This window comes from Oryctolagus cuniculus, chromosome 7 (assembly GCF_964237555.1).
Source record: "Oryctolagus cuniculus chromosome 7, mOryCun1.1, whole genome shotgun sequence".
Lineage (NCBI taxonomy): Eukaryota > Metazoa > Chordata > Mammalia > Lagomorpha > Leporidae > Oryctolagus > Oryctolagus cuniculus.
The window spans coordinates 121,416,641-121,434,211 of NC_091438.1; the positions used below are offsets into that span (position 1 = coordinate 121,416,641).

A 17,571-nucleotide genomic window follows, 5' to 3' on the forward strand; every position below is an offset into this window, starting at 1 on the left:
ATGTGAGAGGCAAATGCACACTCATACACACATAGGTTGGTTCATTCCCAAATGCCCACAATGGCTGGGCAGCTGAGGCTGGAAGCCAGGAACTCAATCCAGGTCCCATATGTGAGTGGCAGGGATCCAAGTACCTGAGCCATCACCTGCTGCCTCCCAGGGTCTGCACTGGCAGGAAGCTGCACTAGGGAGCCAGAACTGGGAATTTAATCTAGGCTTTCTGATGGAGACATAGGTATCTTAACTAGTATCTTAACCACTAGGCCAAATGCCTGCTCCTTATTTTTTTGTAACCAAGATTCAGACCTGCTTTTAGTGGTCCTGACTTTAAGCAAGTTACTTCTAATATATAGTATTTGTTCCTTGGTTTCCTTACTTGTGAAATCAGGATAAAGTAGAGATTTAAATAAGAACTACACATGAAATTATGTGATCAGTTCAACAGACTTTTATAATATACTTAATAGACATCAAGAGTGGTGTTAGATGCTATAAATAAAAAACACTTATAAACTATGAAAAAGCAGTTCTATATAAATATAAAATGTTAAGACTGATTTAATAGAAATCACATAAAATTATAACAATAATCTCTTACATATCTCACCATTTTCCATATCAGTTTACCCATTTTCATTCATGAGAAACTGAGGCTCAGATAGGTTCAATGGTTTGCCTGAGGTTATCACTAAGTGACACCAATATTGTCTTTACTAGCCCACACTGTGTTTCCAGGAAACTCTATACACCAGGGAGTTCATTCATTTCATCCAAGAATAATTTTGGGTCTCACATGGTTTGTAGGTGTCTCTTTGAATAGTAAGTGGAATTGTACTCCAAAAAGCAATTTGTGTTTCAGATTTCTTAATTTGTGTAACTTTAGGCACTTTCATATATCTTACGTTATTCACCTTCATGGCAACTCTAATGTCACACATGGTAGAGCCAGGATTGGAAGCTGGATATTCCTGATGTCTGAGCCCTGTTTATTTCAGTATACCATATTGCTCTGGTTGTTAACTGTATACCTTGGGCAAATCACTTAACCCCTGTGACCCGAGTTACCTCATTTGTAAAGTGAGTGTGATGATTACTTCCTAACAGAATTGCTGTGCAACTCAAATGTGATCATGTAAAGTAGAAAACTCCAGTAGAAGCACCAGCTGTGTGGTTATAGTTGATAAATATACCACAGTGGAGTATGTAATGTGAAACAGTCTCTCCCCTTCTCCCTTGAATTAAAAAAAGAATAATAGCAAAAAGAGGCCAAGGGAGACTCCTGAATAAGTGGTTGCTCCCCAGACTTGTTATGACTTCCCCTTCCCTTTGGGATCTTGTTAGGAGTTCCTGGGGGCATTTTGAAGTTGGTTTGCCGGTAGTGGCACAGTCTACAAGCTCAGGTGGGGCTCATTGCATCCAGGGTCTTGTTGGGTTATCCCTAGTGCAGCAAATGGGAACTGCTATGAGAACAGCAAGGGTTGTGGGCATGATAGAGTTGTGGTGCATTGTCCTGGGAAGCCACCATACCTGAGAAAGGAAGCCCAGTTCTGGGCAAACGCATTTATTGAGGCCTACCATGTGCTACGCTAACCCATGATGGAGACATAGAAGTCAATTAGCGCCTTGTCCTCAAGGATTTTACAGCCTGGTGAGGTGCAGACAAGTTCTCAACTAACAAAAAAAGTTAGAATATAATAAATGTCCAATCAGGGTAACTAGGGGGTGGGTGGGGAGTTTTGGGAGGGCTTTTTGAAGCAGGTGACATATAAGTCCAGCCTCTGAAGACAAGAATTTCAAGTAACTGGTTGGTTATTCCAACTGAAGGTAGCAGCATGAATAAGTGTACATAGGATGTGTTATGTTTAAACTAGGTAGAACTAAGGCCTTCACTGATCACTTACTACAATGCTATGATCTAAGGATGTAGAAATATATAAAAAAAGTCTTTGCCATTAAGGAGTTCTTAATTGAGAGGGGTAGGCAGGTATAAATACTCATTAGGGTGATGATGGCTTCATCAGGTAAAGAAGGAAGTTTAAAAAGGAGAGAGGGAGAGAGAGAGAGATGAATGTTGGGCCTGTTAGTTAAGCTGTTGATTAGGATACCTAATGCCACATGAAAGTGCCTGGGTTCAATTCCTGGCTTCTGATTCCAGCTTCCTGCTAATACAAACACTGGGATGTGATGGCTTAAGTAGTTGGTTATCTGCCACCCATATGGAAGTCCTGGATTGAGTTCCTGGCATCCCCAATCCCTACTTTGCAGGCCTTTGGAGAGTGAGCCAGCAGATCAGAGCGCTCTCTCTCTCTCTCTCTGCCTCTCAAGTAAATAAAAATTTTAAAAAATTAAATAAAAAAGGAGAGAGAAGGGACTTTGCAAAGGAGGCAATACTTGAGTGTGTCCTGGGAAAGGAGGAGGAGTTTGCCAGGTGGACTACGTACTGGAGCCGTGAGCAGTGCTGCAGGCACCTGAGCAATCCAAGTGTGACAGGCAGCAGGCTAGGAAAGCCCTCCTTTACCTAAGTAAACTTTGGCTCCGGAGGGAACGATTTTTTTTTTTCAATATAATGGCAGATGCTTAAACCAAAGAAGGCAGAAATCTAATCAGCTGCACGACCTCCTGGCAGGCACTGATGTGTGTTTTAGTTCACTCATTCATATAATTCAAAAATAAAGCATCTAGTACAGGGCCTGGCATATACAAAGTGCTATTATTTTGTATCTTTACCTCATTTCGTCCTCACAGGCAGCCCGGACCGCGGGTAATTTCTGCCATGATTCAAAAGCAGGAGCTCAGAGCGGGTAGGTGACCGGCCTGAGGGTCACAGGACAATCTGGATTCCCCTTCGCAGCCCGTCCGCTTTAATTTATCCGCGCCGGGTTTTCTCAGGCCGGCCCGGGGGCAGGCCGGCTCTGGTCCGGCGGCTCGCACTCCAGCGCCAGGGTTTGGGCGCCGCCGCGGCCTGCTCGGGCCGGCGGGCCGGCGGGCGGGGCCAGGCGGGGCGGGGCGGGCGTGAGGAGGGAAGTTGTCGAAGTTAGGGGAGACGCCCGCCCGGGCCTCGCCTACGGCCGCTCCCTCCGCCTCCTCCCCGCCCCGAGCCCCCGGCCGCCCGTCCTTCCTTCCCCTCCCGTGCATGATGGAAACACCATGGCTGCGGCAGCCCAGCTCTCCCTGACACAGGTAACGCCGCCCGCCCGCCTGTCCTCCGGGCTCGGCCGGCCGGTGTCCCCGGCCCCCTCCCCCACCGCCCTGCGCTGGGCCGACCCGGGCAGCGTCTCTCGGCTCTCGGGCCGGACGGCCGGTGTGTCAGAGCGAGAGCGTGCGTGTGACTGAGGGAGGACGCCATCCCGAGCCGGAGCTCCGCCGGCTGCAGCCGCGGCCCCGCCCCGGGTCGGTCGGCGCCCCCGGCCCCACCCGGTGCGGCCGCTGAGTGGACGGTGCCCCCAGCCGCGCTCAGCCGGCGCGGGCCTCGCTCGCTCCGCTCGGCTTTCCCCCACCCGGAAAGTTTCCTCCTCCCAGGCCAGGTGAGCTCCTGTGGAGCTCGCGCGGGGCAGCGCCAGCCCCGGGTCGCACGAGGCTCGCCCTCTGGGCCGGGCGGCGCGCCTCCCCGAGTTGGGGGGGGGGCCTTCCGCGGCCGGACGCTCAGCCTGTTCAGGGGCAGGCTCCCCTCGCTAACCTGCCTTTCCCCACCGGAGTTCAGCGAAAGCCCTCCTTTGCCTGGCACTTTCCTGCACTCGGCTTCGCTTTCAAACTCTTCTTAGCCTCCCTCTCAGCTTTGCTCGCTCTCTTCCTGGATTCAGCCTCTTCCCTCCTGATCTGGTGTCCTGGGTCAGACCCCCGACTCCGTCGTTCCCTACCCAAGCCGGCTTCCACTCACACCCGGGGGTTCTCCTGATCGCTGTCCGAGCGGATAACAGGGAGCCACCCAGTAACAGGTGTGGTGGTTCCGCCTGGCGGGGTGCTCAGACCTGCCTGGGAGATCACTTGTCCTGGGCGGAAATTTTCACCAAAACCTGTACTCTGGTCGTTCCTCTTGCCTTCTTGCTGCCTTCGGAGCCCAGTCCTTGTGCTTCACAGAAAATCTGAACATCATTCACCGTGGGAACCTAGTTTCTCCCTCTCTGTAAAGGAAGCCAATTATTATCTTCCTGTTGTGGCCAGAATGACGAGGTGACAGACACCTGTCAGTCCCTTCCTGCTCCTCTGTTCAAAACTGGCCCGGATCTCACCTCTGCCTGTTCTCTCCAGAGCTGGTAGCTGTGTGCTTGCCAGCAGGGCCCACCCCAGCCTTCCTGCCATCTTGCAGTCTCCTGGGCCTAGGTTTGTCTATGCATCACAGGCTTTAACACTGGGGTGAAGGTACATTTGGACAGTAAAGTTTTCTGTATTGGGATCCGGAGGCTTGGGGTGTTCTCCTTAGCACTCCCCAGAACCTGCAGTCAAACGTGAGTGTGTGAAGTAACTAACTTTAGCTTGCAGGAATTCTAGGTCTCATAAGTGACACTCATTGCCGACTTCTATCAGATGTTGGTTATTCTGTTTCTGCAGGTGATAACAGGGCAGACTTCTTTTACCACGGAGTGTGGTGGTTTAATCTTGAATCTCTGTGGGAGGGTCCTCCTGAAACTCAAATTCGAGGCCTGGAAACACTGACTTGGGGTGTTGACTTTCTGTGAGTCTAGTTAGTGACTTGCATTAAACAAGATCCCTTGTTGGCAAGCTGTTTTTTTTGTGACCGAGTTGGCCAATTCTGGCAAGGCTTTTTCTCCTCTTGCAGATTTTCTTCTTTGAGCAACTTCTGTAAAGTGGCTTCTCAGCTGTGTGCATTTATTCTCTCCCTGGGTAATACTGTGTTTTTAGTTTCTGTTTACTATGGTTCATCTCTAGGGGTTTGCTTCAAGCTCTGTCATTTTTATAGTCACTTAAATAAATCACATATGTTCTTATGGCTATATATTTAGGTATTTACTTGTGCACTGACTAAATACTGAATCAGTAATTACCCTTCAAGGTTTTACAAATGAGAGAACATATATTGGTGGCTGACATTGATAACTCAAATGTCAATTTAGAATGTTTTGATTTTTTAGATACTAAGATAGTATATTATAGAAGCAAAGGAAAGAAGAACCTAATTTGTTACTATTTCTCAATATGCCTCATTATTTCAAAGCTTGGCAGATATATAGTTTTTAAGTTTAAAAAATTAAATTAATTTTAGTGCTTTTTTTTAACTTTTTTTTTTTGAACTCAGTAACAGAGATATCAGTGTGACCTCGTTTTGCATTCATAATTGATTTGTTTTACATCACCCTCTGTTTCAACTCACATACTTAGATATAGGCATAGTCAAGTGAGAGAGCTTTCAGGGAAGGGACATTTTAAAATTCATCTGAGTGCCTACCTGGAAGAAAGCCATTAATATAGCTATTGTATGAGTGACTGAAAATTAGGAAGATTAAACAGATAATGAAGTTAGTTTTTGTCTCTGGTCATGAGATAGTGATGGCTTTGGAGTAGGTTAATTCATTCAACAAATATATATTTAAATTATCTTCTTTTTACTATTTCTTGAGAGACGCAGAGCTCTCACCTGCTGGTTCATTCCCCCAAGTGCCCACAACAGCCAGGGCTGGACTGAACCAAAGCGGGATCCAGGAACCCAATCCGAGTCTCCCACTTTGGGTCCCAGAGAGCAACCACTTAAGTCATCACCATGGGGAGGCCAGGAGCCACACTAGTGAGAGGCTGGAGTCAAGAGCTGGAGCTGGGTATTGAACCCAGGGACACTGATACGGGATGTAGGTGTCTTAACTGCTAGGCTAAATACTTGTCTCAACAAATATTTTTCTTTATTTTTCTTAATATTTTATTTATTTGAAAAAGTTACAGAGAAGCAGAGGCAGAGAGAGAGACAGGTCTTCTGTTCACTGGTTCACTCCCCAAATGGCCGCAATGACTGGAGCTGGGCTGATCCAAAGCCAGGAGCCAGGAGTTTCTTTCAGGTCTCCCACGCGGATGCAGGGGCCCAAGGACCTGGGCCATCTTCTACTGCTTTCCCAGGCCACAGCAGAGAGCTGGATCAGAGGTGGAGAAGCTGGGACTTGAACCAGCACTCATATGGGATGCTGGCACTGCAGGCGGTGGCTTTACCTACTGCACCACAGCACTGGCCCCAACAAATATTTTTCAAGTACCTGTTATCTGCTGGGCACTGCTGGGATTTCTGGTTTGTAATTATTTTGCATATATGAAATAAACAAAATGGGGAAAATATGAAACATGTTTCAGTTTATGCCTTCTTTCCTCTTTTCTGTCCTGCCAGCTGATCCTCCAAGTACTTGAGCCATCATCTGCTTTCTTCCAGGGTGTACATCAGTGAGAAGCTAGATCTGAAGCCGAGTAGCAAATCAGGCACTATGATATGGGATGTATGTGTCCCAAGTGGTGACTAACTGCTGTGACAAACACCTGTGTACATCATTGCTGTACTGTATTAGTGTTTTCAGGTTTCACTTATTGGGGTGGGTGTTTATTCTGGAGGTTAAGCCATGGATCAGGTGTGCCTGCATCCCACATTGGAGTGCCTGGATTCTGTGCCTGACTTTGTCTTTCTGCTATTGCAGAACCTGGGAGGCAGCAATGATAGCTCAAGTAATTGGGTTCTTGTCTGCTGTGCCCATCTTGGGCCATTGCAGGCATCTGGGGAGTCAGTCAGTGGATTTGAGTTTTGTTCGTCTTTCTCTGTGTGTATCGTGTGCTCTCGTCTCACAAAAAAAAAATAATTTCCAGTTGTCTCTACTATATATTCTATTTTCTTTTTGAAAAAAGATAAAACATGAGTAAAAAAAATCTTGATTTTTGCTTGTGGTGGTAGATTATGAAAAGGATTTGTGGTACTTTCTCTTTTTTTCAAAGATTTATTAATTTATTTGAAAGTCTGAGTTACAGAGAAGGAGAGACAGAGAGCGAGGGCAAGAGAGACCGTCCATCTGCTGCTTCACACCCCAAATGGCCACAACATTCAGGGCTGGGCCAGGTGAAGCCAGGAGCTTCTTCTGAGTTCCCATGTAGGTGGCAGGGGCCCAAGCACATGGACCATCTTCTGCTGCTTTCCCAGGTGCATTAGCAAGGATTTGAACTGGCATTCATATAGGATGCCGGCATAGCAGGTGGTAGCTTAACCTGTGTGCCACAATGCTGGCTCCCATGCTTTCTCTTTTTAGACATCTACTGAAGATGATTTCTTCTATTGCCTATATCCCTGGTAATAACAATATTATTATTATATAAAGATTTTCTTTGAATGTTATTATAAGCCAGGAATTTACTTTACTTAATCTAACACAAATGAGGGAAATAATTTACAGAAACTAGTAAATGGTGAATTTAAAATTTAAACCAACATCTGTGGGTTTAAAAGCTGTCCATTTTACTAAATTATTCTGTGTACTGATGCTTGGCATGTTGATCGCTCTCTTGTATTTTTTATTCTTTTTGAGTAAATGTTCTGTTTTAATTAGGTAATGGGCTTGAGGTTGGAAGCATGTTTTTTGCCTCTGAATTTCAGTGCTTTTGATGGTGTCTCATAGATGGAATTACGGATTTTTAATTAGTGCTCTTGATAATGATAAAAGGTTTTATTTTATTGAAATATAGTAGGATATGAATATTCTAAATGATCTTTCAGCAATTCAGCTTTATATGGGAGTTTTCTCTTTCAGTATAGCAAGGAGTTTTTTTTTTTCTTTGTAATAATAAAAAAGCCCAGAGCTGGCATTGTGGCATAGTTGGTAAAGCTACCACCTGCAATGCTGGCATCTCATTTGGGTGCTGGTTCGTGTCCTGGCTACTTCTGATCCAACTCCTTGCCAGTGACCTGGGAAAAGCCAAAGAAGATAGCTCAAGTACTTGGGTGCCTTCATCCATGTGGAAGACCCAGAAGAAACTGCTGGCTCTTGGCTGTGGCCTGGCCTAACCCTGGCTGTTGCGGCCATTTGAGGAGTGAGCCAGAGAGTGGAAGCTCTTTGTCTCTCCATTTCTCACTGTAGCTCTGCCTTTCAAATAAATAAATATTAAAAAAAATGAAGCCCATAAATTGGGACTAATAAATTTGTAGTATGCAATCTAAAAACAAATAGAAGAATATTTTTCCTCTTAATGCTTTCTTAAATTGCAAGAGTAATATAACTGTACAACAGAAAATTTGGAAACTGGAGAAAAAAGTCTTGTAATTTCAGTTTCTAAGTATTTTCAGTTTCATTTTTTAAAAATGTACACAGTATATGCTTATACATTTGTCGTGTTAGTAGACCAGTTTAACAATTATGATAGTGAATACAGGGCAGAATTTGAGAATTACAGTAGTTTTCAGAAGTAGAAAAGGAGTATCTTAATGTGATATGTAATTTGAGTTCCTGTTCTGGAAAAGGCACGGTATAGTCCAGTATACCCAGGAAATCTGCTTCCTTGAACAGTATCTAACCATTCTCAAAAATGGCTTGGAATGTTCAGCACTTGGGAGGGGTTGTCATAGAAAATTAATTAGGAACAGTTGGGTTTGTGCAGTAGAGTGTCTCCTAGGACTCATTTAAGAGTGTGTTCCTTTGTTTTCCCTGCATTTGCAGATGGAACACTAGTATCAGACTAACACGTAGTAGAAAAAGACTGAATATCTTTTGCAATGAATTGTAGTTCTGAATCTGTGCTGTTTCTAATAGATTGACTTCAAGCCCAATCTAAGGCATTTTACTGGGTTTTCAAGGGAAATAAAAACGCTTTATATACTTTGTGAGGTTTGGGCTTAATAAAATTGAGATGCTAGAAACCAAAAGCAAGAAAATGGCCAGATTGTGAGGGAGGCAAGAGTGGTGGAGGAGGAGGAGGATCTGGTTACTTAGAGGATTGTAGAAATAATAAATGAAAAGTTAATCCAAGCATTTCATTAGGCAAATCCATTTGCTGCTGGGATTTCATTGTAAAGTAATTGAACCCTCATCTATAAATATATGCTTTCATTTAAAGGTATGTGCATTTATTAGAAACATAATAATTTGAGAAATGTAGTGATCTGGGTGCTGTAGTAAAGTGGAGAAATTCTGTTTACCTAACTGATCTAATGCAGTTAAGCATGCATAGAAAAAAGACTGGAAGAAAAACAGTATTTGTTATAATAGCATGGTAGTTTTTATTTACCTGCTTTTCTTTTTCAAAAAATTTTTATTTGTTTTTATTTATTTGAAAGAGAAAGATGGATGGAGCACTTCATCTGCTGATTGATTCTCCACAGGCCCACAATAGCTGTGCTGGGTCAGCCCAGGAGGCTGGAACTCAGTTTCCCATGTGGGTAGCAGGGACTCAGTTACTTTATCTGTCACCTGCTGCTCTTTGTGCATTAGCAGGAAGCTAGACTTGGAAGCAGAACCAGGCACTCTGATAATGGGCTGTGGGTGTTCCTAGAGGCTTCTCAACTGCTGTACCAAGTGCCTATACTCATTGACCTTATTCTGACAATCAGCATGTATTCCTTCTGTAACCAGTGATTTACCTTCTGTAACCAGTTGATTACCATCAACATTTTTGAAGTTTTACTCATTTAAGTTGAAATCAGTAACTGTGTAAAATAAAACTCTTAAGATTACGTCTACATTTAGATTTCATTTCATTTTTTTTTTTTTGAAAGGTTTATTTTATTTATTTGAAAGCAGATTTACAAAGGGAGCTATGGAGAGACATCATCCATTTGCTGTTTCACTCCCTAAGAAGCCACAATGGCCAGGCTGGGCCAGGGTGAAGCCAGGAGCCAGGAGCTTCATCTGGGTACAGTGGCCTGAGGGCTTGGGCCATCTTCCGCTGCTTTTCCCAGCACGTTAGCAGGGAGCTGGATCGGAACTGGAGCAGCTGGGACTTGAACTGCTGCCTGTATGGAATGTTGGCCTAACCCGTTAGGCCACAACTCTGGGCACTTATGTTTCATTTTAAACATTCCCATCTTTAGGTTCAGAGAAAATTGGTCAGAGGAATGATAATTATTATTATAATAATTGGTTTGGAGAAATCAGAGGACTAATTTATAATTTTGTGTGCTGCTTTATAATTTACAAAGCATTTTATATTCTATCATTTGATCTTCATAATAACCAATGAACTAGGCTATTATTACCATTTCAATTTGGATGATAATGATGCTCAGAATTCAGGACTGAAGATTTATAATTAGTAACTAAGAGAGCGAACATAAATCCATGTTTAAAACATATTCAAGGCCGGCGCCGTGGCTCAATAGGCTAATCCTCCACCTTGCGGCGCCGGCACACCGGGTTCTAGTCCCGGTTGGGGCGCCGGATTCTGTCCCGGTTGCCCCTCTTCCAGGCCAGCTCTCTGCTATGGCCAGGGAGTGCAGTGGAGGATGGCCCAGGTGCTTGGGCCCTGCACCCCATGGGAGACCAGGAAAAGCACCTGGCTCTTGGCTCCTGCCAGGATCAGCGCGGTGCGCCGGCTGCAGCGGCGGCCAGAGCTCCTGGGTTCAATACCTGATTGTAGCTTTTTACTCCAGCCTCTTGCTGGTGCAGACCTTGGGGAGGCAGTGATCATGGCTTAAGTTAGTGAGTTTCTATCATTCACTTATGAGACCTGAACTATGTACCCAGATCTGTGCTTTGGGCCTGTTGTAGGCATTTGAGGGGTGGGCCAGGGAGTGGGAACACTTTCTGCCTCTCTGCCTCTCAAGTAAATAAATGTTTTTTAAAAAAGAATATTTTCTAATTTAAAAACAATTGAAACAATACTTAATGTCTCCTTCCTGCCGTAGGCCCTCAGTCCCATTCGCAGAAGCAGCTGTTTTTGTATTTTCAGTAGTCTGTATATGAAAAAATGTTTATGTATACATATATTATTTTTGTGTATGTGAGTACTTAAAAAAGTTCATGGAAAATGGGATTAAAAGTTAAATTTATTTTGTTGTAAAAATTTTTTGAAATTCATATTAATTCTTTAAAAGATTTTATTTATTTGAAAGAGTTACACAGAGAAAGAGAGAGAGAGAGAGATCTTCCATCCACTGATTCACTCCTCAATTGGCTGCAATGGCCAGAGCTGCACCAATCCAAAGCCAGGAGCTTCTTCTGGGTCTCCCACGTGGGTGCAGTGGCCCAAGGACGTGGGCCATCTTCCATTGTTTTCCCAGGCCGAAGCAGAGAGCTGGATCAGAAATGGAGCAGTTGGGTCTCAAACTGGCGCCCATTTGGGGTGCCGGCACTGCAGGTGGTGGCTTTACCTGCTATGCCACAGCGCCAGCCCCTAAATTCATATATAATTTTATTTTTTATTTGACAGGTAGTTAGAGAGAGAGAGAGAAAGAGAAAGAGAAAGGTCTTCCTTCCATTGGTTCACCCCCCAAATGGTCACCACAGTCGGCACTGCACCAATCCGAAGCCAGGAGCCAGGTGCCTCCTCCTGGTCTCCCACGCGGGTGCAGGGGCCCAAGTACCTGGGCCATCCTCCACTTCCCTCCCGGGCCACAGCAGAGAGCTGGACTGTAAGAGGAGAAACCGGAACTAGAACTGGCGCACATATGGGATGCCGGCACCGCAGGCGGAGGAGTAACCAAGTGAGCCACGGCACTGGCCCCCATATATAATTTTAAATAACACACATCTTCCTTGAACTTTTTTTTTAAAAAAAGTACTTATTTGAAAAGCAGAGCAACAGAGGGGGAGAAACTTTTGTAGATCTTACATCCATTTTTCCCCCCAAAAGGCTACAACAGCCAGGTCTGGGCCAGGCTGAAGTTAGGAGCCAGAAATTCCATCCTGGCCTGCCACTCGGATGGTTGGGGCCCAAGTACTTGTACCATCATCTGCTTCCTTCACAGGTACATCAGAAGCTGATTGGGAAATGAAGTGGCCAGGACTTGAACCAGCACACTGATGCTGACATCACAAACAGTACTTTAACTTGCTTATCAATTTTTCTTTTAGAGTTTCTGCCAAGTCTTTTTTTATTTTATTTTATTTTAATTAATTTATTTTTGTTTGAGAAGTAGCAACACAGACGGAAAGCTCTCACATTTGCTGGTTTGCTCCCCAAATGTCTGGAAAGGCCATAGCTAGGCCTTGGCCGGAGCCATGAGCAGGAACTCAATCCAGGTCTCCCACCTGGGTGACAGGGACCCGACTATAACTACTTGAGCCATCATCTTCCAGGATGTGTCTGGGAGGAAGCTGAAATTGGGAGCCAGACCTATATACTGAACATAGACACTTCATTCTGAGATGTGAGCATCTTAACTGCTCAACCAAATCCCAGCCCCATGTCTAGATTTTACAGAATGACATACCTACAAGAGCATTCTTACTCTCTTCCTGAGTGTCACTGTGGTCTTGGCTGCATACTTTAACTTCTTAGGCTCAGTTGCTTGTTTGTGTAGTATACATAAATCTTTGAGACTTCTTTGGTGTATTGTGATTATGAAATGCACTGATGAATGAAAAAAGACATAACGTGTGGCTTTCAGTAAAGATTACTTTAGCCATCCCTGTACTTTCCTAAATTTGTTAAAAATTGGCCCAATGCCCTGCCTCATGCACTGTGCTTTACTAACACATAAATGTAAACTTTTGAGTATTTTTTTGAGAAAAAGTAAAAGAGAAGTGAGGTAGAAGAAAATTATCTTTGTCATATAAGTAGAGCTTTCAAATGAATTTGAGATGCAGCTTAAAAATAAAGTTTTTTTTTTTGGGGGGGCGGGGGATGGCTGCATCGTGGTACAGCAGGTTAAGTCTCCTGTAATGCTGGCGTCCCATATGGTGTCTGTTGAGGTCCTAGCAGCTCCACTTAGATTCAGCTCCCTGCCGATGTGCCTGGGGAAACAGCAGATGATGACTTCAGTGCTTGGGCTTTGTCACCCACATGGGAGACCCTGAGGGAGTTCCACACTCCTGGCTTCAGCACGGTCCAGCCCTGTCCATCGCTACCGTTTGGGAATAAACCAGAAGATGGAAGATCTCTCTCTCTCAACTCTGCCTTTCAAATAAATCTTTAAAAAATATTTTTGTTTTTATATGGTACAAATACACAAAGGAAAGTAAGTCTTCCTTCCCCTTTTAACTGGTGGTTTGTAATGGGAGGTTAGGTTAGTGGTACTAGGAATTTCCCATATGATGTAATGAGGCTGCTTATTCCTTGTTATCCCTATGATCAAAATACAAATTCTGCCAAAAACACTGGGGTAAACACATACTTTCTTGGTGGAAATTTGTATATTACTGTACTTTATAATTTTTTCAATCATGGTTTCTCAGCCTGGACATAATTGATGTTTTGGGCCAGATAATTCTTTACTGTGGCGGGTTGTCCTGTGTGTTGTAGCATATTTTGTAGCGTCCTTATCCTTATTCACAAGATATAAGTAGCAACCCTCCAGTTCTTTTTTTTTTTTTTTTAAGAGTTACTGATTTATTTAAAAGGCAGAGTTATAGAAAAGGAGAGGCAGAGAGAGAAGTCTTCCATCTGCTGGTTCACTCCCCAGCGGCCTCAATGGCCAGAGCTGGGCCAATCGAGCCAGGAGCTTCTTCCGGGTCTCCCACATGGGTGCAGAGGCCCAAGCATTTAGGCCATCCTCTACTGCTTTCCCAGGCCATTGCAGAGAGCTGGATCAGAAGTGGAGCAGCACCCATATGGGATGCCAGCACTGGATGTGGTACTCTACCGGCTCCACAACAGCACTGGCCCTAACCTTCCATTTCTGAGAATCAAAAACATCTTTAGACATGGTATGGAGGAGATTCAGAGGTATTTTTTTTTTTTCTGGGATAGGAACAGGGAAATAGCTTATCTTCATAGTTTTATTCCTACACCTGCCATGAGCCTTGAATGATTTATGCATAGGTGTTAAGCCTAGAAAGGTTAAATGATGAGACAACCCAAAACTGTGAACTTAATTTACTGTATTATTTGTCTGTCTTTCTTTAGTGTGGTCTTATTTTAGTTGTGGAATAATTCTGTCTAGTGGGCTAAGTGTCAGTGCAAAGATTCTGGAAGGAAAACATTTCATTTTAAAAAATCTTACGTATTTGAAAGGAAGAGAGGGGCCGGCGCCACGGCTCATTAGGCTAATCCTCTGCCTTGCGGCGCTGGCACACCGGGTTCTAGTCCTGGTCAGGGCACCGGATTCTGCCCGGTTGCCCCTCTTCCAGGCCAGCTCTACTGTGGCCCGGGAGTGCAGTGGAGGATGGTCCAAGTACTTGGGACCTGCACCCCATGGGAAACCAGGATAAGTACCTGGCTCCTGCCATGGGATCAGCGCGGTGCGCTGGCCGCAGTGCGCCAGCCGCGGTGGCCATTAGAGGGTGAACCAACGGCAAAGGAAGACCTTTCTGTCTCTCTCCCTCACTGTCCACTCTGCCTGTCAAAAAAAAAAAAAAAAAAAAGTGAAAGGAAGAGAGACACAGAGATAGTCCATCTGCTGGTTCACTGCCCAAATGCCCACAGTAGCCAAGGCTGAACCAGGCCAAAGCCAGGAACCAGAACTCAATCTGGAGTTCTCACAAGGGTGGCAAGCACCTAAGTACCATGCTGTCACCTGTTATCTCCCAGGGTTGCATCAACAGGAAACAGAGCTGGTACTCAAATCCATGCACGCTTATTAGGAGCAGCATTTCAACCATTGTGCTGATGCCTGCCCTGGGAAATCATTCTTACGCCTCTGTTGGGAGGGTCAAGACTGTTGTTTCTCAGTAAGTATTGGGTACATTTAGGTGACTTACCTTTATCATTTCACTGAGTCTTTATAGCCTTTCTTCAGGTAGGAATTAATCTCCTGCATTACTTGCTGAGGGTTCTGAGTGGTCGAGTTTAGATCTGACTCTTGACATATTTGTTCTCCAAGCACATTTGATATGCTGCTTCTTGTAAACAGTCATTGAGGGTATTTCAGTCCAATGTAGTGATGAAAATAAATATCTTCATGATACTACATTCCTTTTTTGTTGTTAAATAGACCAAATTATTCAGAGAGGTGTGTGAGATACAAAAAGAGAAAAAAGGGACAAATAGGGATAAAATTAGTAATAATTAATATTTATTGGGCACTGATGATGTCTTAGGCACTGTTTTCAATAATCCTTACAACATGATGAACATTTCAGTAATCTTTGTAGTTTGATAACCTGATAATTTTATGATAATTTTATTACCCCCCCCCCGCAAAAAAAAAAAAAAAAAGGCACAGAGGTAAAATACTTTGTTCAAAGTCAAACTGCTAAGTGGTAAAGCCAGGATTCTAACCTAGGTAATATAACAAAACCAGATAAAAATTGAATGAGTCCCTGTGTTTTAGGGCACAATGGCTGTGACAGAACTAATTGTAATGCCATTCCTCGATCATAACTGGATGTGTCTTCTAGGTCACAGCATCTTATGTGAAAATAAATTTATTGGATAGACTACATTTTTATTTTATTTATTTTATAAAGATTTAATTATTTATTTGAAAGGCAGAGTTACAGAGAGGCAAAGGCAGAGAGAGAGAGAGAGAGAGAGAGAGAGAGATATGTCTTCCATCCACTGGTTCACTCCCCAGATGGCAGCAACAGCTGAAGCTGCGCTGATCTGAAGCCAGGAGCTTCTTTTGGGTCTCTCACATGGGTGCAGGGGCCAAGGAATTGGGCCATCTTCCACTATTTTCCCAGGCCATAACAGAGAGCTGGATCAGAAGTGGAGCAGCGGGTACCTGAACCTGCACCCATGTGGGATACCGGCATTGCAGATGGTGGCCCCTAGACGTTATCTTTAGAAATTAATTGTTGTACTAAGTTATAGTGGAGAGGTTTTTTGTTTTTAAGATTTATTTTATTTTGCAAGTAGAAATAGAGAGATCAAGTTCTTCCATCTCTTGGTTCACTCCTCAAACTGCTACGGTGGCCAGGGCCACTTCTTCCGGGTCTCATACCAGTACAGGGGCCCAAGCACTTGGGCCATCTTCTGCTGGTTTCCCAAGCCATAGCAGAGAGCTGGATTGGAAGAGGAGCAGCTGTATCGTTTTTTATAAAAAGATCGATTTTATTTATTTGCAAGGCAGAGTTAGAGAGACAGAGATAGATCTTCCATCCACTGGTTCACTCCCCAAATGGCCACAATGGCCAGGGCTGGGCCAAGTGGAAGCCAAGAGCCAGGAACTTTGTGTGGGTCTCTCACATGGGTGGAGGGGCCCAAGGACTTGGAGCATCCCTTGCTACTTTCCTAGGCACATTAGCAGGGAGCTGGATCAGAAGTGGAGCAGCTGGGACTTGAACCGGTCTCCATATGGGATGCTGGCACTGCAAGTTTTGGCTTAACCTGTTATGCCACAATGCTGACCCCAGAATATATTTGTAAAATATGAGACTTGTGTGAATTAAAGGTGCTTCCAGTATTGCTGATTGATCCTCCTTGATTTCAGAAAACATTTATTGAATGCTTGCTGTGTGTCACTGTTGTGATAGGCCTTGAACATATAAAGGGAATAAGACCTTGACACCAAGTCTTACACAGCTTTTAGTCTTTTAGGGAGAGAAACACTGACTTTCTGATGAGGTGTATACTGTGTTGAAGGATGATAGAAGTAAGGCACCAGAGTGCTGTGGGAATAGCCTGTGATTATGATGAAATCTTTTTTTTTTTTTTTAAGTTTTATTTTATAGTATTCAGGGTTGATATTGTAGACGTGAATTATACTTAAGAGGACCAGATCGGTCTGTAGGAACATATGACTTTAAATGTATTTTAGTGAGTAGAGTTCACATCGTAGGATTATGAAATCCATTTTTTCATAATTTATTCTCTGTTTTTTCTTCTCTTTGTAATAAAACAACAATTTTTTTTTTTTTGACAGGCAGAGTGGACAGAGAGAGAGAGAGAGAGAGAGAAAGGTCTTCCTTTGCCGTTGGTTCACCCTCCAATGGCCGCCACGGCCGGTGCACCGTGCTGATCCGATGGCAGGAGCCAGGTGCTTTTCCTGGTCTCCCATGGGGTGCAGGGCCCAAGCACTTGGGCCATCCTCCACTGCACTCCCGGGCCATAGCAGAGAGCTGGCCTGGAAGAGGGGCAACCGGGACAGAATCTGGCACCCTGACCGGGACTAGAACCCGGTGCCAGGACTAGAACCCGGTGCGCCGGCGCCGCTAGGTGGAGGATTAGCCTATTGAGCCGCGGCGCCGGCAAAACAACAATTTTAAACTGAGTTTAAGATATCAAGAAATGGTTCAAAGGTAGCTCAAAATAGTCTTACTTCAAAATAGTATGTAAAATATCTGGTGTATTGTTTTAGCAGAGTATCCAGATTCTTATCCAAGGATAATAAGAGATTTCCATTGGGCTTGGTAAAAGACAGACCTGGGGGCTGGCGCCATGGCGTAGCGGATGCCCTGCTGCCTGCAGTTCTGGCATCCTATATGGGTGCCAGTTTGAATCCTGGCTGCTCCACTTCTGATCCAGCTCTCTGTTATTGTCTGAGAAAGCAGTACAAGAAGGCCAAATGCTTGGGCCCCTGCACCCACGTGGGAGACCCTGAAGAAGCTCCTGGCTTCAGATCGG

The 17,571-nt window shown here is 44.4% G+C and overlaps 1 protein-coding gene and 1 long non-coding RNA gene across 8 annotated transcripts in view; one reads left to right on the forward strand and one right to left on the reverse strand.

The window, feature by feature from the left end:
• LOC103350187 (uncharacterized) overlaps positions 1 to 3,012 on the reverse strand; it is a 54,480-nt gene extending 51,468 nt beyond the window's left edge. For all 4 annotated transcript variants that reach the window (XR_011390714.1, XR_011390715.1, XR_011390713.1 and 1 more), the window contains exon 1: positions 2,728 to 3,012. This is a non-coding gene — a long non-coding RNA (uncharacterized lncRNA). The remainder of the gene's footprint in view (positions 1 to 2,727) is intronic.
• A 33-nt stretch (positions 3,013 to 3,045) lies between these two features.
• Positions 3,046 to 17,571, forward strand: part of EPS15 (epidermal growth factor receptor pathway substrate 15) — a 178,487-nt gene continuing 163,961 nt past the window's right edge. For 3 of the 4 annotated variants that reach the window (XR_011390711.1, XM_051857775.2, XM_070078537.1), the window contains exon 1: positions 3,046 to 3,180. Coding sequence is in view for 2 of the 4 variants with exons in the window: in XM_051857775.2 (XP_051713735.2) it covers positions 3,148 to 3,180 (33 nt within the window). In the remaining 2 variants the exon portion in view is untranslated. Of the gene's footprint in view, positions 3,181 to 4,777; positions 4,843 to 17,571 lie in introns of all 4 variants that reach the window. The other variant, XM_070078538.1, reaches the window with a different exon arrangement.